Here is a 26,059-nt window from a genome sequence, read left to right as displayed (position 1 = left end):
AGTAACGTACAGTATTGTATTGTCAATGTAATCTAACTTAGGTTACAGACTCTTGTGCACATAATTTCTATAAATTTCCTACTTCCAAAATTCAATTCTTTCTTACAATTGGTGCTAGAAAAGATTCCCTCAATGTATTCTATTCAAGAAAAAGAGTTTTACTCGGCAGGTAGTACATTAATAACCTTCCCTACTTATAAGGGAAAGAAAAAGGAGGGGTTGCTAAAGTGTTGTCTATCAAGGGAATGCCATTAAGCCAATGGGGTAAGTAACATACAGTATTGTATTGTCAATTCATGGACCCATCATAATTGTTTCAGTGAAATTAATGTGAGACAGTATGTAGGGCAAAAGGTCGGTGGATGCATGGTGGTAAATAATAACCACGACCGGATGACAGTTGGTATTCGTCCCTATAACTGAAAGGGACTTTTGTCCTAAAATGAGATCAAATTCTTGTGGTCCTTGCTTATGCATCCACATAATTAGAAACTTCCCATATCCCTACTTGTGTTTAGTATTTACTTGCACTTCTCATCTCTTTTTTAATTGTTCACAATACTTATATTTTTTCCATCTTTGGTAAAAAATTTGGTAAAAAAACAACTCATTTATTCTCTATTATACCCATACTGAAAGTGGTGAAATATATAGAAATGTATCAAAAGTGATTCTTAATTCTTGTGCCATCATCCAAAGTACAAGTAATTCAGAATATGGAGATAGTAATAAAATATTAAGGATCAATAGTGCGGTAAGTGCTAGTCTCGAGTTGGAGACCTTCGCCATACAAATTGCAAATATTTGGTAATTGCTTCTACTAGAAATCATCTATTTAGATTCAATGTGGGTTCTGTAAAATGAGGTTTTCACACAAGCAACTTGCTTGTGAATGGGTTTCTCGTAAATCGCCATTAATAAGTTTATAGAATTTCGAAGAAACCTTGAAAAATGTTATGCCTATCTTTTGAGCTAGAGCAAGAGTATCTTGCAGACTGAGAAGACTCAAAATTCATATGAAATGATGCTTACATTTTGATCAATTCTCCCAACAGCATCACCACAATTTTCTTCTAAAAAATAAGCATGCTTTAAACAGACTAAATTTAGAACTCTGATTTACAGACTACGTTACACTATTCACTTTGAGAAAAGAAAATTTTGATTAAGGTTTTGGTGACATATATAAAAGATAAAATGTATTCACTTAAGATATCGTTAGATATTTAGATTCGTCTTTACGTATACTTTTTATTATATATTTTCTGTAATCATCTATAATGCGTATTAGATATTTAAGATTTAAAATTTATTTTAAAAATTGTGTAAAAAGTAAATCTAAAAAAAAAAGAGGGAGTAAGATTCACCATTGTATGTAACATACATTCAAAGGCATGTATATAGAGTTGTACAATGGATTGGGGTTAATCTGACCCTTCATGAAGATTTGAAATCTATAAGTTAATTTGTCAAAAAGAACGAACGAAATAAAATAAGTTTTAACTTATTTTTAAAAATAAACGTGTAATTTTTAAATTTGTAATTTAGTGTTGTGTAATTTAAAAAAAAAGCTATTCGTAATAATAACTGCGAACAGAGCTTGAAAATAAAGCAGCTACTTAATTTTTAAAAATCACCCCGTTAATTATATAAATCTCCATTCAATTTCAAAGTCCATGAATATAAACGAATTGAGATATTTCATGGCAAAAAATCAAGGACAAAGTAAATAATGAAAATTTAAGAGAAGAAACTAACTTTGACATCTGAAAATGCAAATTCGATTGCATGAGACGAAGAAGATGCCCTTCAGTGAAAAACCATCGGCTAATTAATTAACGCCATTACTGATTTTTTTTATCAAATTTGATGTCTTCGAAATTAGTTTTTCAATCCATCAAGTTTGATGATTATAATACTGAATGTTTGAATTCAGAATCTTGGGTTAATTTGAATTTTGGGTTACTGTATTGGAAGTTCATTCCCAAATATAGTTTGTGTTGAATAAAAAACAATCGATTTATTGTCAACAAAAGAATTACTATGTTTATAAATTAAAATAGTTTGCCTTACAGTGAGTTTGAAGGTTTTCATATTTTGACATAGAAAATGGAGCAAATCTAATCAGTTGACAGCAAGCCAATTTTCCTTCCCAATGCAGATGATTTTCCCAAAGAGGAGACATTAATTTGAAGTTTGCCTTTTGAATTTCTCAAGACACGCAATTTTCAGCTTCTATCTTTATTCAATCTTTATTTTCAGTTGATTTTAAAAATTAATAATTATTTTCAACCCTTGACTACGAACAGTTTTTTCTTTTTTTAAATTAAGCAGTGTGAACAGTTTTTTCTTTTTTTAAATTAAGCAGTGTGAACAGTTTTTTATTTTTTTTTTAAGTTAAGCAGTTGTTTGCAGTTATTTAAAAAATTAAGCAGCTGTCACAGTTAGTAACTATAAACAGCACCAAACTATAAGTTTGAAAATTACACACTTATTTTATAAAAATAAGTTAAAATTTATCTTATTTCATTCATTTTTTTTTTGACAAATTAGCTTATTGATTTCAAATTTTCACCCTTCATTAAGTTTAAGCATTGCTCTAAATGGATCAAAATTCAAAGGGGCTTAGCTTCATAGGGCTCTTCATTTACCTAAATGGGCTGGGATTAAAAATAAACTCATCAAATTATTTATGGCTCTTTAATAATTTTTTAGTTACATAACTTATTAAGATTAACATACTTGATCCTTTAAGTAAATATATAAGGTACTAATTCCCAAGTTAATAAACAATTTTTCTATTATTACATATTTACATGTCAAGGTGGTTTCATAAAGACGTAAATAAATATAATAAAATTTAAATGTAATCGCACCAACTCTAGACTGTCTCTAACCTCTTTTGTGCACGATTAGGTGAACCTTTTTTATAATGCTATTGTGAATTAGAGATTCGATTCAATTGATTATAAATAAAAAAACGGATTGAATTGGGCTGGGGTGGTTAATTGAGCCCAACCTGTTTTCTTTTATACAACGCTAGACTCGACTTGTTTACATTGTCAAATATATCATATTATACATTATAATAAACACTAGTTCTTAAAAAGAATTAATAAAAGAATTAGAAAGTTTCATATAATTACTTAATATAGCCTTATCAAATGGAACATTTTTACAAGTTAAAATGTAATTTCATGGTAATAAAAATGATTTATTACATTAGTTATGATTTTAAGTATTATACCTAAGTTTTCAAAAAGATTTCATTAATTCAAATATGTATAACCAATTAAAATTTTTATGAAAACTTTACATAGCAATGTATGAATTGGTAGCAACTACTTCAATTTACATATCAATGCATATCTTTTACAAGATAAACTAATATATTCAAATAAAAAAAATTTCAACACCATACATATCATTAATTTTGTTGAGAAATAACAAATGACATATTCTAAGAACTTTGTCATGTGTTTTAATTTTATCTAGAATTACTAGATTACGTGGACAATAATTTTTACAAGCATATTAATTTCCGCATATAAAATTTTTTAAAAATATCAATCCTAAAAAAATAACTAAATTTGGGATTTATATAGTCAATAATTATTTTTCAATCATGCAATCATTATGCTATGAACAAATTATATCAATTATTACATTTCATTAGAAATATTATAATTTGATAACAATGATATGCAATTTTATCTTTGTTTGAAATTTATATTTATATATACTTCCATATTGAGTATTTCGTGCAATGGTTTCTATTCTAGTTTAAGTGCTTCATCATTTCAGCTTACATACAATATGACAAAATACAGTCTATATAAACTCTAAATCTAAACAAAAACATTTCACCAAAATCAAGTAGTATCACTTATCACAAAGGCCCCATAACTTATCACCAAAGCCCCAAAAATCACATGTCACCAAAGTATATAAACCTATGTCGTATACGACACCTATAATACTTTACAGCTTCAATTTTCAAAATAATCAAGATTTGTAAGAGTTTCTCATCCAAACTATTATATGTGGTATTCCACGGTCCTCTGTGAAAAAATAGAAAGTCATACGATTTAGATAATTGGATAGCAGAGTCTCTTTCAATTATTATAACTTCCTTATTGCCTCAATGACCTGTTTGAAGAATCACTAATCAACCTCACTCCTGAAAGAATCCTACATCACTGCCTAGCTCAAGGGAAAACAAAGATTGCGATATAGCCTTAACGGAACGTTTGATTAATAGTGTCAAAGGGTGTTAATGGGAATGAGTTCAAGAGTTTATTTTGATAAAATTTGCTATATTTGTTTAAATGGTTATGAAGCTCTCATCCTCAAACATGTTTTTTATTTATAATTTTTTACTACCAATTAATTCCACCTTCTCAAGTGTAATGGATGAGAATGAATTACGAAAAAAAAAGAGTGATTAGAGTAGGACAATTGGACAAGCATGTCCACAAACTTGGTTAAGTAAATTTGCTAACATTATATTTCATTATCATTTCTACCATTTAATTCAATAATTAAACGAGCCGTAAAGGTTATGAGATGTATAATTCAATGGTTTGAAGAATGTATCACATATTATTACAAGCACTCAAGTGTCTAAACGAATGCGGATTTACATAACTTGTAGAATCACATTATAACGTCCCAAAGTTTTGGATTTCTTGTGTCCCCGTTCCTATTTTTTGGTTGCCCCCTACTTTTTTTCAAACATCAACATCTCTCCCTCTCTTGGGAGTGACAAATCTGCAATTGTTTTTGGATAACACTATGCCTGCCTCTTGTGAGAAAAGGAAAACAAAAGTAGGGATGATCAAGTGGGCATCTAAAACCGAAAGTTTAACTGTCCCCACAAAAAGTTTGTGACCTTTTTTGTCTACACCAATGATGCTCAACAGTCTATATAACTACTACTGAAACCTTAGATTCTTACGTTTCCAAATTGAACCTTTTACATTTCCCTATTTACTATTTAGTAAAATAAAGGTATCAGATATTCAAATCACAGGAGAGCAAATCAGGAAATTCGGAAAAAGAGCGAATAACATCTAAAAGTTGCAGAGAAGATTTCAGCCTTACCAAAGAGTAGCCTGTAGGCCCTGTACTGCATCCAAGTTTGGAGAATACGTAAATTGTAATGTTTGCTTCCTTCATCTTATCTCTTTCATTCCTTTTATAGCTGCATTTCACCATTGACGTTAGGCCGAAAGTTTTTATTTGTCAAGTAAATATAATACATCATGTATGGGAGAAGGAAGTACACAATAGAATTCTCTTTTAACTGTACGTATAATCATTTCAGCTTGCTGTAAAACTAAAGATCACATAATTGTCGCAGACTGCAGGTAAAATATATTAGTAGCAGACAATGGGACTTCCTAGGTTGATTGCCAAACTAAGTAATTTGAAGTCTGTTTCAAGCTCAAAGTTTGATGAAGATACCACAAAATGGCATTCATATGATGCATGGATTGTAAGCTTCACAGCTTGTATTTAGTAACTTTGACTGCACATGTAAACATGAACTATATTTACTGAGAAAACTACATGTATGGGTCTCAGGAATAAATTATTTAACAGAAAACATCATAACCCATCTGTATGCTTCATTCCCAAAATACATGCTCCTCTTTCTTTTCTGTGGTAAACAGGAGAAACATCCTTCTGCTTTGGAAACATTCCAGAAGATGATGTGTGGAGCAGAGAGCAAAAAAATAGTTTTGTTTTTGGATTATGATGGAACTCTTTCACCAATTGTTAATGACCCAGATGTTGCCTTTATGACTGACAAGGTAAACAGGTTGATTTGGGAAAGGTCTATGCTATTTTTGATAAATTATGCGCAACATAAACACATTAATTAAGAAGAAACAGATAGAGCATCACCAACAATTCAGAAGCATTTTATAGGATTCCATTAAACTCTGTAGTAATTCATAGGATTCCATTTTAAGCAAAATCAATGCACTGTACTACAAGAATGACCAAAGCCACGATATAACATGTAAGCCAATGATGCACAGTCTAGCGAACTCCAGATTTATTCAGACTCGTCCCTAAATAGTCAGACACTATTATGATTATGATAATCACTAATTGGAATAGAATATGAATGGTTGCAGATGCGAGCTGTACTTCGTGATGTTGGTAGTTGTTTTCCAACTTCGATAATCAGTGGAAGAAGCAGAGAAAAGGTACCCCAAAACCATGTAAAAGTGTACCGGAGGAAAAAAGAGATCAGGTAATAAGCCTCTAACTTGAGTTCTTTCTCTAGGTATACGAATTTGTACAATTGGACAATATTTACTATGCTGGAAGTCATGGGATGGACATAATGGCCCCGGTGCAGCCATCAAGGATCAGAGAATGGAAGCATCATGCCACAGCAGTTGACAAAAAGGTTCTGTGTCCGATTTTCTCTCTGTTTTAGCTTTCAGTTTGCACATTATAGGTCGATAAGTGTACATAAAAGTTAAACTAATCTATTAGTTCCCTTTCTACAGTACCGTGTAAATTTTCATCATAACTTCATTTGTTTAACACGGAATAGAATATACTGATTGTAAGACACAAGAAGCAAAACCTGACTTACCTTCGAAAGAGTTCTCTTGCAGGGAAACAAGCTTGTCATCTATCAACCAGCCAACAAGTACTTGCCTGAAATCATTCAGGTAAACCACTTAGCATCCATCTCATGCAAAATTGACTCCTACAAAAAATCTCAGTCACTCGGAGAAATATGCTTTAAAAAGAGTTGGTATTTGCTTGTGGACAGCTATTGAAGTGCTATTTAAATGACACTTGAAAGAAACACTTAAACTGACACCAAATAATTGTTGCCAAAATCATTCTAAAAATAGAAGTTCAAGAGAAAAAAGGGAAGATTGGATTGAAAGAATGACTTCATTATTCTAGTGCAAAAGAAAACAAGTAAACATGGGAAAAATTATATTTGAACTGTAGTTGATATTCGTGAACTACCTGCAGTATCATAAATATGAAACCTCTCGTTAAATATGATTAGGCATAATATGCTTTTCTTTGTAGATACAGAAGTCTCTAAAAGAAAAAACTGCAGCCGTTGAAGGTGTCAAAATTGAAGACAACAAGTTCTGTATGTCAGTTCACTTCAGAAATGTATCTGATGAGGTACTTTCTACCTACTTTCATGACTGTAGCCAGTTGTTTACACCCAAAAAATATAAGCAAACTTTTGAGTTTATAAAACCCAATCAACCCATCTGCAATGTCTCACCCCTTTCTATAGGGCAACCTGAAAGGATATAAAATCTCCCATTACACAAAGAACTAGAAGATAAAGCTAATTCTACATTAGGTCATAGATAGTTCCCCAACTGTAGAGCTAATATAGGATCTATTTGGCAAATAATTGTTTGTAGGATTGTTAGCTGGTTTAACTAACTGAAAACATTAGTTGATTAGCTAGTTGAGCCAACCAGTTGTTAAGGAGATGTTATGTAAAAATTAGGTATTGATTTCTAATTTTGGTTGATTATTATAGAAAAAGTGGTTCAAAATGACAAAAGCCCATGAACAAACTAGTATGAATAGCTTTTTGGTTTTGGCTTAAAAGTTAACATTTCAGTTAGCTTAAAGTGATGACTTTAGGCCAAGGCAAAACATATGCGACCTAACCAAACACCATCAAGATTTTTGTCTGGGTATAGGTAAATAATTTACTATGCAGGTGCAAAGGTGAAGCCTAAACATGTCTTGGGCCTTGGGCAGCTTTTCAATGCATCGCCCAATCTCAATATTATCTAGACAAGATAGTTGTGCCAAATGCTAAGATTTTCTGAAAAATAAATTCAGTTTGGAAATTGCAACAACAATGTCAATACCTAAATCCCAAAAAAAATGAGGTTGGCTACATGAACTTATGAATAAGTCTTAAAATGGGCGTCAAGATAAATACTCTTGATTCAGTTATTTAGATTATTTACCATCTCAACCTATAAATTTAGATTCTTTATATTTTTTCACTCCCGCCCTTTAGGTTATCTTTGGTCTTTGTCTTTCTTTTTCTAAATCTCCCACGTACCAACATTCTATCTTCCTTACCGATTTGCTAACACTCTATTGTTGCACATGCCCAAATCACCATAAAGGAATATCCTTTCATCTTATCCTCAATATCTGCGATGCCTAAACCTTTTCATGTGTTTTAGTTTCGAATTTTAACCTTCAAAGTTCAAAATCTGCTCACTCATCAATCTAAGCATCCACATTCCAGTTGCTTCCATAATATCCTTGTTGCTTCCATTATTTAGATTATTTACCATCTCAACCGATAAATTTAGATTCTTTATATTTTTTCACTCCCGCCCTTTAGGTTATCTTTGGTCTTCGTCTTTCTTTTTCTAAATCTCCCATGTGCCAACCTTCTATCTTCCATACCAATTTGCTAACACTCTATTGTTGCACATGCCCAAATCACCATAAATGAATATCTTTTCATCTTATCCTCAATATTTGCGATGCCTAAAACTTTTCATGTGTTTTAGTTTCGAATTTTAACCTTCAAAGTTCAAAATCTGCTCACTCATCCATCCAAGCATCCACATTTCGGTTGCTTCCATAATATCCTGGTTGCCCCCTCCATTTTCTCCATCAAAAATATTTACATGGTTCACCTTTTAGTGAATATTCCCACTACTCTAAAAGATGGACCTTTATACATTGCACAAAGAAATTTTGAAATTTCAAAGTCCAGACCACTTACTAACTTAGTCATCTAACACAATTCACACACTTAACCTCATTAGATGCCCCAAAAGAATGATCCCTCCCTCCCAATGGTTTCCCAGCCACCCCCAAAACCATAAAAAGAAGAAACCAGTAACCCCGCTTGACCTTATTGCTCTAATCTCACTACAATCCACCATGAAATAACCACAAATAAATTCACCTCGTTTTCCACGATTTGGATAGTAGGATTGTGCAACTGCTACAATCTAAATTGGTTTCTAACAATAATAAAATTGAATTAGCTGCAATTAAAGCTTGATAAACAGTGATAGCATAATGGTGAACAAGAAGAGTGATTCTAATATACCAGGAATGCTTAAAATGCAGGAGTTGGACACATTAGAAGAGAAAGTCAAAACTGTGCTGGAAGAACATCCACACTTTCAGCTAACAAGAGGTAAAAAGGTATACTAGTGACAGCACAATTCCAACATTAGGCAAGAAGACAGAAAATGTACTAAAATTTCTTAATATAAAATTATCTCTTAATCAGGTATTGGAAATACGCCCACCTATTAAATGGAACAAGGGCCATGCTCTCGAATATTTACTAGAGAGCCTCGGGTTGGCTAGCTGCAACGAGGTTCTCCCAATATACATTGGTGATGACACAAGTGATGAAGATGCATTTGAGGTATCAAAACTAATAAATCAATAGTCTTATGAAATTCACTTTAAAAGTTGTTTCTAAACTTTCTATATTTTATTTCAATCTTCTTTTTGGTCTGGGAATGCAGCTCATAAATCAAAAAAGACAAGGCTATTCCATCATTGTAACTTCAATCCCGAGAGAAACATGGGCATCACACTCCTTATATGACACAACAGAAGTCATGCTATTCTTAGAATACCTAACAAAGTGGAAAAAGATCGGTTTGGCACCTTAGCACCACAACTCTCGAAAGAAGAAAACAATGCACAACAAAACCACGCTATCACACCACCCAGACAGTCACACCAAGACGTGCACTACAATGGCTTATGGCCAGATATTCTACTTACAGGACAAACATAAAAGAAGTGTATACGACCACAATACGCGATTATCATTACCAAAATACCTACAAATTCGGAAACTGAAACTTATATTCTCAAACATTGAAGTGAATATCATTATTTGGCTATAAAGTTTGCCTCCAATGTTAATAATATACAGGAAATGCTGCTTTTAATATCACTAGCATAATTATTCCTGCAATATTTTTATATGATGATAATCTTGATGGAACTATTGTGGCATTCGAATCATTCTGTCATACTGTTACTGACTTACTGTCAAAGTTCTAATTTATCTCCATTTCTTTCCTTTATTGAAAAGTAAAATTGTTAAATGTAATCTATACTGTCGGAGTAATATTCTCATAATATTCCGAACTCCAATGTATCTATTTACTAAAAAATTGAGAGTATTTTGAGAAAACAAATAAAAATTCAAAATATTACTCCAAAAGTACAGATTATATTATAGTATAGAATTTTTTAATTTGTTATGGAGTGAGTGAGTAGTGAATTATTTTTGACAAATCTCCCTGTCGAAAATTTCAAATATGATTACACAACAGTTTATTTTGACCTAAAAAGTAAAAACCGTCCACAAAAATCAATAATCCAACATTATTCAATCAATTAAGGCTTAAATTCAAAACGACATCAATAAAATCAATCACGCAAATCATCAGTAAAATCCATCATTTGAATCAGCTACATAAGACGCAACTTCGAAATACATTATTCAAAATCAACATAAGAAAAATTAAAATGACAAAGCGATTTTAAGCAGCATACCAAATCGCATATTGAATTGAATTGAGAATTTTAGGATCGGAAAAAAAGAAGTTGTGATCAATGATGTTGATTTTAGAATTTTAACGGCTAACAAAACCTGAAGGTTCGGACTTTGCTACGGACGCGAGTCAAACTTATCCCTCCCCAAACCTCTCAACTTTTTTCTTCGGTCTTGAACTTTTCTTTTGGAAATTCAAGTTTTATACAAGATGAACATAAAAAAGGTGAAGTATATGCATCGGATCCATATAGTACTTCTAGATCTAGAGCATTTTAAAAACTTGTTAGTGTTTTGGAGTATTAATTATATAAATTATTATTTTTTAAACATAATACTAATATTGTTGAGTTGGTCAGTATTTAAAAAATGTCAAAATCGGTTTTGTGGGTAGCAATGCCAAAACATTGCGACTAAAGATGACAATGGGTTAGACTCGGATTAAATCACACGTACTTTGACTTTGCTTCGAATAAGTGTCAAACTTTTTTCACCTCCACAAATTGATTCTGATTCAAATTTTACGTCCTCCGACTTCGCTACCACTCGCATTCTCGATCCTCATACGGAGACAAACTAATACATATATTCATGAAAATAATGTCTTTCAAATTGACTATCATTTACCCAACTCTATTTAACAAATAAATATAGTTCAACCAATTCAACCTAATAATTCAAGTATGCTATGATTTGCACAATTATTATTTAATATAACAAAAAACAAACTTATAAGAATAATTTTTTCGAATAGGCACATAAGTTTAAACAATGTTGAAGTCAACTCGAACCACCAATGTAAAACGCATTAATAACTGTCAAAATCAACACATTTAAACATTTAAATCAATCGAATTGTCGAATGTTTTCTGAGATTTGACTCAGAGTCGGACTTTTTTTTCTTAAATTCAAAATCGAATAATTGTTCTTGGATCTAGTCAGTCTAGGATCGATATCAGACCAAGTTGCCATCTCTAAATGCGACCTAAAGGAAAGACCAAGCTTGTATATCACCAACTTCCGAGTGTTCCAGTAGCCAAGGCCAAGAAAGCAGTTGAGAACACGGATAAAAAAACAACCAAAATGATTTTTAAGATGGTGGTGCTTATGTATAGTCAGCAACTTAGAAAAAGCAGTTTGAGATGGTGTATAAAACTATGGTTATTGAGAAACTGTTTCATGGTAAGATTCACATAATCACCCCCCCCCCCCCCCCCTATCAGATCTAAGAATTTGAGGTTGAATTTGAAACTGGCTAACAATGATGTTATAGAAGGTGATAAAATGAAAACTTCAGATTTGTGTTTCAAAAAATAAATCCAGCTCATACGAGTATCCTGAACCCCCCGAGGTAATTGTTGACACTTCTCATGATATTATGATTGATATTGTTACTATGGAAAACGAAGAACCTGATATTGAGACTAATGTTGAGCAAAGCACTGAGTTGTCTAACAGGTATGAACTAACCCGAGAAGTATGAGAGGTAATCCCCCAAAGAGGTATGATCCAGATTATGAAGCAAAGAGATCTCGATACCTTGTAGATCGGGTAATGTTGAATCCTTAGCTCAAACAGCATTGGCCTTCAACACTTCTTTGCACTCCAGTGAAATACCAAGGAGTGTTGAAGAGGCATTTCAAGATCCTAAGTGGAAGAAAGTAATGGATGAAGAAATATCGGCTCTTGTGAAAAATGAGACTTGGGATAAGTGTGAGCTACCTAAGGGAAAGAAAACAGTAGGATGCAAATGGGTGTTCACTATCAAATATCAAGCAGATGGAACTATTGAACGTTACAAAGCTCGACTAGTAGCAAAGGGGTATACTCAAACATATGGTGTAGACTACTTTGAGACATTCTCACCAGTGGCCAAGATCGATACTATCCAGGTTCTTTTCTCAATTGCAGCAAATAAAGATTGGCCCTTACATCAGTTTGACGTGAAAAATGCATTCTTACAAGGAGAGCTCAAAGAAGGAGTATACATGAAGCCTCCTCCAGGGTTCTCGGAAGCATACAGTCCAAGTGAAGGATGCAAACTCAAAGAGGGCTTATACGACCTTAAACAATCCCCTCGAGCATGGTTTAGGAAATTTACATCTGCGATGAAGAAGTTCGGATACAAGCAGAGTAATTCTGATCGCACACTTTTTCTCAAGAAAGAAAAGGAACAGATTACATGCTTAATCATTTATGTGGATGATATGGTGATCACAGGCAATGATGCAAATGAGATACGGGACTTGAAGAAGAAACTGTCTAGTGAGTTTAATATGAAAGACTTAGGAAATCTAAAGTACTTCCTTGGTATTGAGGTCCTACGATCAAAAAGGGGAATCTTCATTAATCAACTAAAGTACATCCTAGATCTTCTGGCCGAAACTGACATGCTTGATTGTAAACCGGCAAACACACCCATCGCAGCAAATCATGGGTTACAGATAATTGAAGGAGAGAAATCGGCTGACCAGGATCGTTATAGGAGATTGGTAAGGAAACTTATTCATCTATCTCACACCAGACCTGATATCGCATATGCAGTTGGAGTAGTAAGCAGATTTATGCACAAGCCACAAGTGCAACACATGACTACCATAATGCGTATATTGAGATATTTAAAGGGAACAAGTAGCAGAGGACTTCTGTTTAGTAAAAATGATAACCTGGATCTCATAGCCTATACAAATGTAGATCGGGCTGGTGACAAGGATGATAGAAAGTCAACTTCAGGGTATTTTACTCTAGTTGGGGGAAGTCTAGTCACTTGGAAAAGCAAGAAACAGAAGGTAGTGGCATTGTCCAGTGTAGAAGCAGAATTTCGAGGAATTGCAAAGGGTATCACCAAAGTACTATGGATCATGACGCTTCTAGAAGAATTAAAGTTCCCACAAAAAGGGCCTTGCAATCTTTTCTGTGACAATAAAGCAGCAATCAGCATCTCTGGTAACCGAGTACAACATGATCGTACAAAACATGTTGAAATTGATCGACATTTCATCAAAGAGAAACTCGAGAAAGGGATCATCAATCTCCCTTTTGTTCGTTCAAAAGAACAACTTGCAGATATTCTTACCAAAGCAGTTTCCTCAGGATCATTTGACAATGTTATATGCAAGTTAAGTCTCACTGAACCATACGACCTAACTTGAGGAGGAGTGTAGGAAATCAATATATATTATAGGAAATCAGAATATCTTGTATTTTAGAAATTATATTATTTAGCTTTATTCTCCTTCCTAGATTAATCAGTGATTAGTGTATATAAACAATGCTTGTAATTCTTCAGAATATAATACAAAGAGTATTCAGCCATATTCAAAAACCTAAAACGTTTTTTCCGTTTTTCACTTATGTATACTCGACAACTTAGAAAAAGCACTACATTTTAGCTTTATAGTACACTTTTTATTTAGTAACAATAACTTCATATATGCAAGTATAGTAAGTAAAGGGAAATTAATCTTCCTACAAATAATGAAAATTAAACCCATTTAACAAGAATAAAAGGAAAAACCTACAACCACTATCCATAATTCTCGCATAATAGTAAATTTTATATTTAATATGTCCTTTTAAACAATCAGCATTTGACTGAAATATATGATAATTATTTGAATCAAGTGGTGTTTTCTCATAGGGACAGAGGGAGTTAATACACTACGGGCATGCTTGGATTGGATATAAATATTTAAGGGGGAAAAAAGTCAAAATAAGAAAATGAAGTTGATAAATGAGAAATTAGTGAAATTTGATTGTTGTAAAGGTGGAAAAATAATTGTAAAGTAATGAAAAATGAAGGGAGTGGAGTAAATATTTATCCTAGAGGAGAGTGAGGGAATGTATTACCTCCATAATAGGAAAAATTGCTTTTTTTTTCTTCATTATTTTTATTTCATGCTCATTTTACCTTCTTCACAACTATCTCAACTACTTTCAATGCATCTCTATTTGCTTTGAATTCATTAGTTTGACTTCATTTCTCCCCTTAAATAATTACATCCAATACAAGCATGCCCTACATCTATGATACTTTCAAACAAAGGATACCTCATAATCTTTATAATACACTTTACCTTTATATTTATCTTGAAAAAAGTTTGTAACTTTGAAGTTGTCAAAGTTACAAGTCTTACAGCTACTAAAAGTCTTTAAACACTTGAGAAAACTATGAGGATGAATTTTCTAGTTTTAAGCATATTTGAACTAGTCTGATCTGAACTGTCTGAACTATGGAGTGAGCTTAATGAAAGAACACCCCCACAACTAATACAGCATGTAAGAATGAAATACCGAGGCTCAATAGTTAAAAGAAAAACCCTGATTGTTGTTTCTACTACCTACTTCGACTAAAGTTACAATGTGTCGAACCATAAAAAAATTTGGCTCCCAAATGCCTCAACCTGCTCCTGAAACTCTCATATTTGCTGAAAATGGGAATTTTCAAATTTGACATACCATTATCTCTTTATTCACCAAATCCCCGACATCTTGGAGCAGTCGCAAGGAAAACGAGTTCTATGGAACCAGCCGGAAGAATCCCTTCGCCTAATTAATCACTAAAACCCCCAAAATCAGTTTTTGGTCATGGGGCTAACATCAGAGTTTGGTTATGGGAGTGATTCTCGTTGCAGATCATTCTATCGTTAGAAAACCAAGGGTGGTTAGTCTTCTTTCAGGTGACAATTCCTTTGGGCCAATGATCTTGCAAAATTATCAATGCCTCCTGTTATAAGATTGTAAAATACAACACAATCACAAAAAGATCTCCGAAAAAATGTAATCACAAATAATGCTAAACAATGTTCCGGTCAAAGATAATCGAGCTAGATGCATATACTAATAGCTTAAAACATAATGTTACTCGTACTTGGCTACTCAGTTAACACGAGTTTTTGTGTCAAGTATTTGATATTTATGACTCATGCCCGAGCTCATTTCGATCCGTAAATGATCAGAAATGGGTATTGGGGTAAAAAAGAGCGAGTGAAGTAATGAAATTACCTTCGGAAGTGAGGGGACGATGGTTGGTCTGGGGAAGAATGTTGTGCAGAGCTCCTATGAAATCTTTGATCCTCAAACGGTCTTCTCAGATGAGTTCCATCAACCGGTTGTGATGCATCATTTGTGCCAACAGCATTCATGGGGCCAAGTGACCCGAACTCGAGTTGCTCTCCAGGTGATGCAAAGCCGGAATTGTGATCATACGGATATAACATGACAACAGAAGGGACCGAGGATCCATTTGAGGTTAACCCACTTGGATTTATGCCACCTTGCAATGGATACGTCCCATAAGCCATGTTCACCGAGCTTGTCTGAGAAGATCCGGGCTGTGATGGGCCATTTTGGCCCTGATATGAAGCTATTTGGTCATGTCTGTAGGTAGACCAAGATCTATCAGTTTGACTCTCATTGGCTCCAAGTCGATCGATCCTCGACTTCTCGGCCTGGCTACGGTTGTTACCACGTCCAGCAGCTTTGGCTTTTGCAACATTCCAATTTCCTTCTCTGTCACTGTGATCACTTCTGTCGTAGTTGTAATTGTTCCTTCTTGAACCAGATGAATGACGATCTCTAACAGAAGCCTTCTGGAGCATATCAACATATATATTCCATTTAAGGAGATGATCAGGATATATATAAACGATAAAGAAGAGAAAGAGAGCACTATTTTATCAGCCAGTCTCCTGAGAGACTGTCTTTTTGAGAGACGTCTCTCAAGCCCAGTCTATTAAAAATTAATGTCTACTCTAACTCTACATTTTCCTTTATGGGCCGACCCAATCAGAGATGGTCTCTCAAAGTGACTGTCTTTCAGAAGAATTTGTGCTATTTAATTAGACATTAAACACAAACAGAAAGATGTATAATTACAAACACAAAAGCAAAAGACAACTTCACACATCCTAACAAGCAAATTGCTTATAAAGCAATTATATTTTTTTCCTTAGTATTACTGTTGATGCATGAAACAACCTTGATCAATCTAAAAGATTGAAAGGTATTCATAGGAACAAAATAGACACGGCCATTCAGCAGAATATCAATCGTCAAAATGTGGATTACTACACACTCGCAAAATTCCAAGCGATGTGTTCTTACCGGGTTTGGAAGATAGGTTCCTGTTCCACAGCGATATCTCGGCAGTTCATCAGCATAGCGTTGATAAACAGTAGAAGGCCTACTGGGCACAGGCTGAACAGGACCAAATGGCATAAGAGGAGAGCCATAACTCACGATCTGAGACAAAAGGTTCATGTTTGCGGCAACAGGTCTTCCGGGGCCATCCCAGGGAAAGCGACCTTGTAAGTATATAGGAGGTACAACAACAGAAGAGGGGTGACCAGGAAGTTTTGGGCCCTGGCAAAATCGTCCATATTGCAAATTTTGCCAATGACTAGCAAAGTCACTGTGGAGAATATCGGACTTAGGCTCCACCAATGAAGTTAATGCAGGCCGTCTCATGGAATTAAAGGGATCTAAAACATTCGGAGTATCATGCCCCTCAGACATATCAATGTTATGCCTGGAACCACTATTATCAGGACAGTCTTCACCACTGACAAAATTAGTTGATGGGTCAGAATTTCCAGCCTCGGCAGGAAAATAATTTAAAGGAAGCATCGTAACAAAAGGAATTGGTGGTCCAGTGGGATAAAATGTGAAAGAAACAGAATTGTCCATTACTCGTTGCCGAGGGCCATGACCCAAAACCATTGGAGCAATAGGTAAGACAGAATCAGATCCACTGGTCTGTGGCACTTTAATGCCAGGCAAGGAGTTTCTTGGGGAGTGCAAAGTTGATGCACGCGGAGAAGAACTTAATTCTTCAATTTCATTCCCTATTGTGGATACATTGTTCCAATCTCGATTCTCTTCATCTAACTCAGCATTGGAATGTTCATAGATATTCTTATCTTTCCCATGAATATTAGGAGGTACGGAAGCTGAAGTAACAATTTTCCTCCCCCCCTTTTCTCTGCCAACCTTTGGCATTCTTGCAGATGATCCATCCCAGGAACTCTCAGATGATGTCTTACTTCTCACTGAACCAGCCTGAGAAGCTGAAGAAAACCTGGCACTAGACACTCTATCATCTGTGTAACTGCTGTTAATTCGATTCTCTTGGTTTTGGAAAGTTTCCATAAATTCATCTCTTGTGGACGCTCGGTGTTCCTTAGTAACTTTTGGCTGTGATTTAAAAGAACTCCCAGAATTAGCCATACGAGACGAAGGAACAAAGTTGGAACTACCAGAAGTTGAAGGCTGTCTATCATCAGCATGGAGCGTTCCTGAATTCCTATCATCTTGACCAAAACCTCCACTTGAAGCGGCATTACAATCATGCCAAGATTCGGTATCAGCACCAAGTCGTGCCATTTCCGTAGAACCAAAATTCTCATCACCTTGTTCAATTAAATCCTCAGAATTCGTTGACAAACCAGCTCCAGGAAAATATGGAGTTAGGGGAGATGACATCAGGCCCTGCTGAAACTGCAGGTTTGCGGCCCAGTGAGGATTAATTAGGGGAATGTTAGCAGGAACCATCCCACCCATGTTTCTCTGAGCATATCCAATAGAAGCAAGCACTGATTCAGGTACAGGTACTGGTACAGGTAAATGAGTTGGTGTGAGATTAAGTGGCACACGTATCTGACCGCCAAAATTGTGTAAAGGGGATGCCACCATGTTTACAAGATCTCGCTCCTCATGATGCACCCCTTGTGCCCCAATTACAGAAGTTTGATCCTCACTAATGACCCCAGTAGAATCATCAATAATTTTGTTTAAAAGACTGTTTGAATCAGCAGGAACATCTACAACATGATGAGATGAACTGTGTCTCCTAGATGAAAGATCATCAGATGAAGATACAGTGTTATGAGTCGTCAAATTCTCAGGTGCTGTGTGTTTTCTTCGGTTGCTATCCATCTTCAAAGAAGCAACCTGATTTCTCCCACTTTCATTAGGTTTATTGCGCCTTGTTCGAGAAGAAACATCATAGTATGCATCAGTGAGCTCAGGACTTGATCGTGTCCTGGCAAAAAGATACTTACCGTGCACTTCTTTCACCAAATGATCAGATTTTAAGTTTTTCTTGTTTCTGTCAATTTGTTCACTCTGAGCAGAATTGTCTTTTTCGGCTTGCTCTGAAATCCTCGAGTACTTTGGATTCTCAAAACTCTTCATAGAAACATCATCACTTCTGGAATTGCTTTCAAGTGGACAGCTAGCTTGTTGAGAGGATAGAGAACGAGCACTCGGAGGAACCTCGATATCAATTTCTTTAAATGATGGAGTATCATTCGTATTATTGCTACATGAAGCATTTTCTTGAGTACTTGATTGATCATCTGAATTTAGTGCTCTTAAGTCACTATTTGGGGCGTCAGGACGGATGCCACTACCATGCCTCTCCCATGTGTTCATAAAAAATTGGTTTAACTCCGAAACTATGTTCTCCTCCGGACAGTCTAACAGCCTAGCTAGTCTCTTTGCCCCGAAAGCAAATGCACTGCGAATCCTATAAAAATTTCCTGAAAAATTTAACATGTCAAATATTAGAAGATTAACAAAAAAAAATGACTTAGAAAGAATAGAAAGCTTCATCATAGCGACATTTCAACACAATCCCTCATTCTTGTGGACTCTAGATCTTTGTTCTCCAACCCATGTCATAATGAAATAGTTCCTAATAAAGCACGTCCTTCAAATTAATACTTGAAAGATTTGTGGATTAAAGTGATGTGTGGATGATATGAAGAAAGAGGTCAAGTATGTATATGAAATTATGAGAGGAAATGTAATTCCATGTCTATAAATAAAACACAAATTCTTGTGAGAGACGGTCTCTTTAAAAGACCATCTCTAATTAGACTGGCCCAAAAAGAGAAATAGAGTAAGCTTCTAGGTTGGCATCAAGAGTATTATAAGTAAGCATCTAGAATATTGTAAGTACTTAAGTACTTACGCGGTGGGCATCAATTATATTGTAAGTAGGTATTAAGGATATGGTAAGTAGGCTAGTAGGCTAAGTTTCTTGGTAGCCATTAAGAATATTGCAAGTAGGCATTTTAAGTACTTTTTCGGTAGACATTAAGTATATTGTAAGTAGGCATTAAGATAATGTAAGTGGGCATTAAGAATACAATAAGTTGACATTAAGGTTTAACGGGTTGGCCTGAGAGACATCTCTCAAAGAGACGGTCTCTCAGGAGACCGACTGTAAAAAATATACCCAAACCAGTTAGGCATAAATAAAAGAAAATTGTTGCAAATTAAGAGGGACGTAAGGAATATATGTCAAGAAAAAAGAAGTAACAAAAAGATAAAAAAAGTTGAAAGAAACAATCATTCTATGATGTACTTCAAAACCTAATAAAGAAATATAAAAATAAAAGGCTTGATCCCCCACCACTATCAACTAGTAGCTTAAAACCTTATTTTAGGTTAGAAATTACATACCTTTATTAACACTTCTCCCAAGGTTATTGTTCACACGCAAAGGGTCAATGACATTGAAATGCTTGGAAAGAAAAGGCTGACCCTGATTTTCATGATTTCCAGGAAAGACAGCATACACAGCACTACAAGCGTCAAGAAATAATTTACTTAGCAACAACTCCCCGCCATCTTTACGAGGAGGTTCCGCTGTATAATTGACAAGTATAAGGATGTCAGTAATAGCAATCACACTAAAACTTTAAGATATAAATAAGCTGCACGTAAGATGCGTACCAGTTACATCAGGAAGTGCACTAATGGGTACAGGACCCCATAGGCTAACGCAGAAATTATCCCAATCAAAAATACTGAAGAACTCCAAAAAACGGTAGAGAACCTGGACAGAAAATGGTATTAATTATCATTGAAGATAGTGTAGGATCTAAAACTAAAATTAATCAAAAAACAAAAATATAAAATTAGCACCTCTAAAGGACCAGCAAAGGAATTATTGAAAACATGAAATATGTAAAGCACCAAGGTCTCCAGAGCATACGTAGATATAAGCCCATGATGAGCACCCAAAATACGACTTTCATAATAGCACCATGCTTTAATTAATATAATGCTACGCTTAAACAGATGATTCTGATTAATCAAATGGTCAACCTGCAGTGGAGAAAATTAAGTTAGAATCTTGAATCCAATTAACATAGGCATTCTGAACAAAATACAGTTAAAACAAATAATAGATAAAATATTACCTCCTCAAGGAAACACAAGGTGCATAACCCACCCAATTGATTAAATGATATGTCCACAACAATATTTTCCACAAGACACTTGATTATCTTTACCTGAAAAGTAGCATCATCAAATGTGCATCAGGTATAACCCATCCCTGATTATAGAGAATATTCCCTTGCACGATCATGCCATATATGGTTTCAAGATGGACAGGAAAAATCAAAATAAGCAAATATATTTTAAAAAAATAAGTGAGGAAAAGAGAGCCTTAGAGAAACATGGAATAAAGGGCCTAACAGCCCCAGGCCACGACAAAGCAGTACTTGATCGACCTTACTTATTGATGACCATGAAGTCAAGTGCAAAAGTGTCTGCCTATTTTACTCTAACTTGTAGGAAAATTCAAGATTTTGTCTCAAAATAAATGTCCAAGTGTCAATAGACTCAGATGAGTATGTAAACTAAAACAAGGTTCCAGAGGTGTCGATAGAACCTTTAAAAGGGAAAAAAGGAAATGCCTATCTAGAACATAAGCCATCGGAAAGACTAAAGCTTCACTCAATGCACCCGCCTACTAGAAAGTAGGGTAAAGGCTCTTATGTTTTCAGTGATATAAGCAACAAGTTTTCACTAAGAGACCCCTCTCTAATAACATCCAAAAATGAAGTCAGCTTCTAGAGTTAATATTTCTTTGATTTATTTTCCAAGTTGATGTTTAAAACCCTAATCACATTTGTTAAGTACAAGTAATCACTCTAGATCTTAAGTGTTTTATGTTTTGGAAAATGAATGCTAAGAGAGTTCCTTATCATTCGTAATAAAAAAAATAAAAATAAAAACCATGACAAAAATTAGGAAATCGATTCTAGGGGAGATTCTAAGAACCAACAAATTGCTTCCCATTTAATGGAGTGCATCTCCTTGGTAGGTCGGCAACATCATTACCCACCCTCTTAACATGGCTACAATAAAAGAGAACAAAAACACATACTAGCAATTGAAGCAATAGTTTGTACTGGCATCATGGCGTATTTTCAAAATTAAAATACTCTTTATTGGTCTTAGTTGCATGACAAAACCATGGAAAAACAAGAATAGGTCAAGATAAGAAGATGAAAGAGTGAAAGACTCACTTCTGCCTGAATGTACTGCACCTCTTTTACACGGAATTCAGCATTTTCATTCTTTTCCTCACTTATTAGTATATCACGCACTTTACCAGCCCATGAGTCCTTTAGAGATTGACTTTTACAAAATGCCGTCAAGTCAATATCCCCATCCGGTAAATATGTCTTTAGAGGAACAGACCCAAAAGTGAAAACCTGTAGATGAGACATTATAGAGAAGTAATCACAATGACAAGCAAGATATAACTTGAAAGACATTCATGCACAGACCAGCCCTCACTTAAAGAGGTGAGATAACATCAAAGGGAGAACATTTTCAGAAGGTACGCATATTAAACAATGAACATGCAACAAATTGTATCACTTATAGTACATCAAAAACAAGGTCATTGTTCAACATGACATCATTCTATCCCGTAAATCCAACACAAAGTATAACACGCACGCAGTTAGATTGGTAGGATAACAAGATCAGCAAAAGTCAAACAAAGCATTGATCGTAATGTCGTGCATTAGAGATGATTAACTTTTATTACATTGTCTTTGCTATAAAGGGTAGGGTAATTAATGAATCTACAAATCTTGCAAAGAATATTTTCTTTCACATAGTATAACAACAAAAACATTTCATTACACCAACGCCATTAGGTAATTCCCACCTAAGCGGAGTTTGGAGTAATTGGGTGTATGCAACTTAAACCTTGTTAGTGTTGACAAAGATATTGTTTTTGGTTGATCCTTAGTAGCAACGAACATCTGAAACTTCACATAAATAAGACGTACACGTGATTCTATTAGCCTTGTTAATATGTGCAATGAGTGAAATTGGGTGACAGACTAATTCTAATAACCAATGTCACATGATCACTAATCCCCTTACGAATCGGGAATCAAAAAAATGAATTACGATTGATTTAGGGCTACTTTTGGGTCATTTTGAGCGAATCACGATGTTACTCTACTAATAACCTTAGCCCTAAGCATTAAAAATAGAACCAAAGGCCAATAACCTATCTTTCTCTGAATCCCACAAAACCTTTTGGTTTTGAATGAATATATAAGAACATTAACACTATTCACCAACATAAATATACCTTAAAACATAAAGTATGTCGAATGCATCTACTTTCCAATTCAATCAACTTTCCTTTCCCTAACCTAATCTAATTTCAATTTCTCTCAGAATAACAGTAGATAAGTCATATACTAACATCACAGGCAAGCAAATCAATAAGCAACACTCAACAATCAATCTTCTAGAAGCAAGTTACTTCACCTGACAGGGAAAACACTTCATAATCAACCGTTGCACATAATCTGCAACGGCATTTCTCCTTTCTTCGGATGGTTGATTGGGTTGAATGCAGGCTATAAGCTCTGCAATTCTATCTTCTGCTTTTGACCAACGCTCTGCATCGAGCACACGAACCAACGAAGCAGATTCATTGGATAACAAGCCATTTGGAAGTAGCCCACTTGGCTGTGCCCATTCCTCATGCTCGCCCATACAACCAGAGGCTAATTTCCTATACTCAATCCTTTAATTCTAACCAAAAAAAACCCCACCTGCTAACAACCCAGATGAACAAAACACCAAAAATACTAGCCAATCTATTCAAAATCGGTAAATGGGGGAAGTGTAAGAATTAATCAAAATATCTTCCCACCCTTGCAAATCAATAAAATTAGACTTTGGGGTTCTTATTATCCAAAAAATGAACCCCGGAATTAAAAAAAAAACTGCAATTACAAGCAACAGCTCTATTAACATAGACTTCAATATGCTACTAAATAAATGCTACTTGTACAACAATAGCTCCAAAAATTTACCAAACTATAGCAACTGAAGTTGATCATCCACCTTCAAAAAAGATAATCTTCCAATAAATTTGTCATCTAAATGACAAATTGAATCAGCAAAAACCCTAGTTGAAAATGTTGAACCTTTTCTAATGTGGGCACAGATTTTTGCTGATAAAATGTTGATAAATGCCCAATTAAAGATAGAAATTCAAGAAAAGGGGGAAAACCCAGATAGCATTAATGCTTTTTATTCTAAAAAGTTTATGCTATAATTCTATTCCAAAAAAGATTGAAAAGCATAGCCTATATTATATGGATCCCAACAAATTGAGATTGAAATTAAGAAATAAATGGAAAAGAAACGAAAAGATATTTGCTGAGTTAGAGATTTGAGGGTAAAAAATGAGGGTTATTTGAAATAGGAAATTGGGGAAAATAGGTAAGAAAGAGAGAGAATCTGATGGTGTTTGGAAGAGAGAGACAAGAAAGGAGAACGGGAAGAGAATGAAAAATATGGAAGGGTTTTGGGTTTTCGTTTTTCCATATTCTTGTAAATGGGCCGGGCTTAAAGCCCTAAAATAACAAGCAAGTGGATTTATGTATAAACACGAGACGGTTTTACGGTAAGATAATTTTTATTGGGCTAACCTATTAATTAATTAAAGAAATATGCTAGTTATATCAAAGCTAGTCTTGAACGAGACCGTCTTAATATGAGACGAATAGCCCAATCAGCCCAATTATAATTTTCTCGATATACGCTCAGTAGTTGATCTATTTAAGGTCATAATTGATACATTTAAGGTTAAAATTGATTTTTTTTTAAGCTATAATTGATCATAATTAATCACTTTTAAGGTCTGAATAGATCATTCTTTAATTAAAATTGAAATTTTTTATAACAAAGAAGCCTTAACTCTAAGTCATTTCCAAGAGCATTCATTGAATCAATTGGTAAATATAATTCAAAATCGAAACTTTCTCCACCTTCACATCTAGGATAAGCAAATGTTACACCTAAAACTTTTTTTCCAAGTTCATTATGAAGAGAAACTGTGAGGAAAGAGCATATCATCATTATCATCATACCAAGTGTACCCCGCTTATAGAAAACTATGGTCAGGGTCTAGGAAGGAAAGAGTAATATCACTATTATTAATCGATGATTAAAGAGTACAAGCACTCTTATGTTCCATTAAAACCATCATGTATGCATTGAATAAAAGTACTTGTATTGTGCAATGTTTTAACACTATTATTGATAGTTTTATTGACCATTCATTTGTTGTTTAAAATTCATCCATAGAATGATAGAATAATACCATTTTATTAAACTTCATTCTGAAATTGTGAAAACAGAACCATATTTAGGTAGAAATTAATCAGTTTAATATCAAAATTTATCACTTATAAGTCCAAATTAAAATTTTTTATTTTAATTGATTTGCTTAAGTTTTACGTTACGTTGAAATTGATAACTTTAATGTCAAAATTGATGCCTTTAAAGTCAAAATTGATGTCTTTAAGGTCAAAATTGATAAATGTGAGAAAATGAAAAAAATGAGGGCAAGTGTGTGATGCAGCCGGCCCAAATTGACATTCGCATCATCCAAGTTTTTGTATGAATTATTTCTGCTCATCTCATGGTGAGATATTATCATACAAGACAAGTTGAACACAAATTGTCGTAAGAGACAGTTTCATCGTAAGGTGCAATTCATACTTGACCAAATATCCAACTTACACAAAATGAACATTTTGTTGTGATATCCTCTCATTAAAATACAATCACTCACAAAAATAAATATTTCATATATGATGATAAAAAAATATATAATTATCCTCAAAATAAAGCCATAACAAAAAATTTGTTCTATTTGTCATCACTTTTTTATTTTTATAATAATATGGATATAGATTGACATCTTGTTTTTGTTCAAATTTTAAAAAATGTAGCTTAAGACAAAAAACACTCCTTTCTAGTCGAAAAAAATGCATAAATTGTGTGAACTTACTTATGTGTCACCATTAATAACGAGTAGTGCATTGTGCTAAAGGTCAACAAGCAATTACTTGTGACATGATGCGAGCACACACTTCAAATTATTATTTTTTTCACACACTTCAAATTATTATTTTTTTTTTTAACTTTTTTCTATTTTGATTAAATAATAGGTTGTGCCATGATCTAATCGTGTTATGTTCAAAAAAATAATGAAATTGACACGCATATGTCCCACTATGGGTTATTAGTGAGTCATGTCGAGTAGGGTCATGAACTTCATGTTAAACCGAGTCGTTTCTATGTTTAAGGATATTGCACAAATATTATTATTGCATGTTTCTTGTATCACTCTTA

At 34.2% G+C, this 26,059-nt stretch overlaps 2 protein-coding genes across 5 annotated transcripts; one reads left to right on the top strand and one right to left on the bottom strand.

Annotated features, from left to right (window-relative positions):
- The first annotated feature begins 5,019 nt into the window (after window positions 1-5,019).
- LOC130811280 (probable trehalose-phosphate phosphatase J) lies at window positions 5,020-10,021 on the top strand. 3 transcript variants are annotated; one of them, XM_057677511.1, is made up of 10 exons: window positions 5,020-5,158; window positions 5,363-5,497; window positions 5,676-5,816; window positions 6,147-6,218; window positions 6,299-6,424; window positions 6,639-6,695; window positions 7,078-7,173; window positions 9,121-9,198; window positions 9,287-9,427; window positions 9,531-10,021. In XM_057677511.1, the coding sequence occupies exons 2-10, from the start codon at window positions 5,393-5,395 to the stop codon at window positions 9,678-9,680; spliced, it is 966 nt and encodes a 321-aa protein (XP_057533494.1). In that variant the 5' UTR covers window positions 5,020-5,158; window positions 5,363-5,392; the 3' UTR covers window positions 9,681-10,021. The 3 variants fall into 3 exon arrangements, with proteins under 3 accessions (XP_057533494.1, XP_057533493.1, XP_057533495.1); XM_057677510.1 differs by having other exon boundaries at window positions 7,072-7,173; XM_057677512.1 differs by lacking the exon at window positions 5,676-5,816 and having other exon boundaries at window positions 7,072-7,173.
- A 4,611-nt stretch (window positions 10,022-14,632) lies between these two features.
- LOC130811094 (uncharacterized) lies at window positions 14,633-24,271 on the bottom strand. 2 transcript variants are annotated; one of them, XM_057677270.1, is made up of 9 exons: window positions 23,174-24,271; window positions 21,904-22,092; window positions 20,788-20,880; window positions 20,510-20,692; window positions 20,318-20,420; window positions 20,045-20,230; window positions 16,682-19,116; window positions 15,581-16,167; window positions 14,633-15,302 (listed from the first exon to the last, which is right to left on the bottom strand). In XM_057677270.1, exons 1-9 carry the CDS (start codon window positions 23,402-23,404, stop codon window positions 15,293-15,295), a joined length of 4,017 nt encoding a protein of 1,338 aa, XP_057533253.1. In that variant the 5' UTR covers window positions 23,405-24,271; the 3' UTR covers window positions 14,633-15,292. The 2 variants fall into 2 exon arrangements, with proteins under 2 accessions (XP_057533253.1, XP_057533254.1); XM_057677271.1 differs by having other exon boundaries at window positions 15,581-16,164; window positions 23,174-24,200.
- Window positions 24,272-26,059: the final 1,788 nt, after the last annotated feature.

This window comes from Amaranthus tricolor, chromosome 4 (assembly GCF_026212465.1).
Source record: "Amaranthus tricolor cultivar Red isolate AtriRed21 chromosome 4, ASM2621246v1, whole genome shotgun sequence".
Taxonomy (NCBI): domain Eukaryota; kingdom Viridiplantae; phylum Streptophyta; class Magnoliopsida; order Caryophyllales; family Amaranthaceae; genus Amaranthus; species Amaranthus tricolor.
This window is presented reverse-complemented; position numbering and strand designations above follow the sequence as displayed.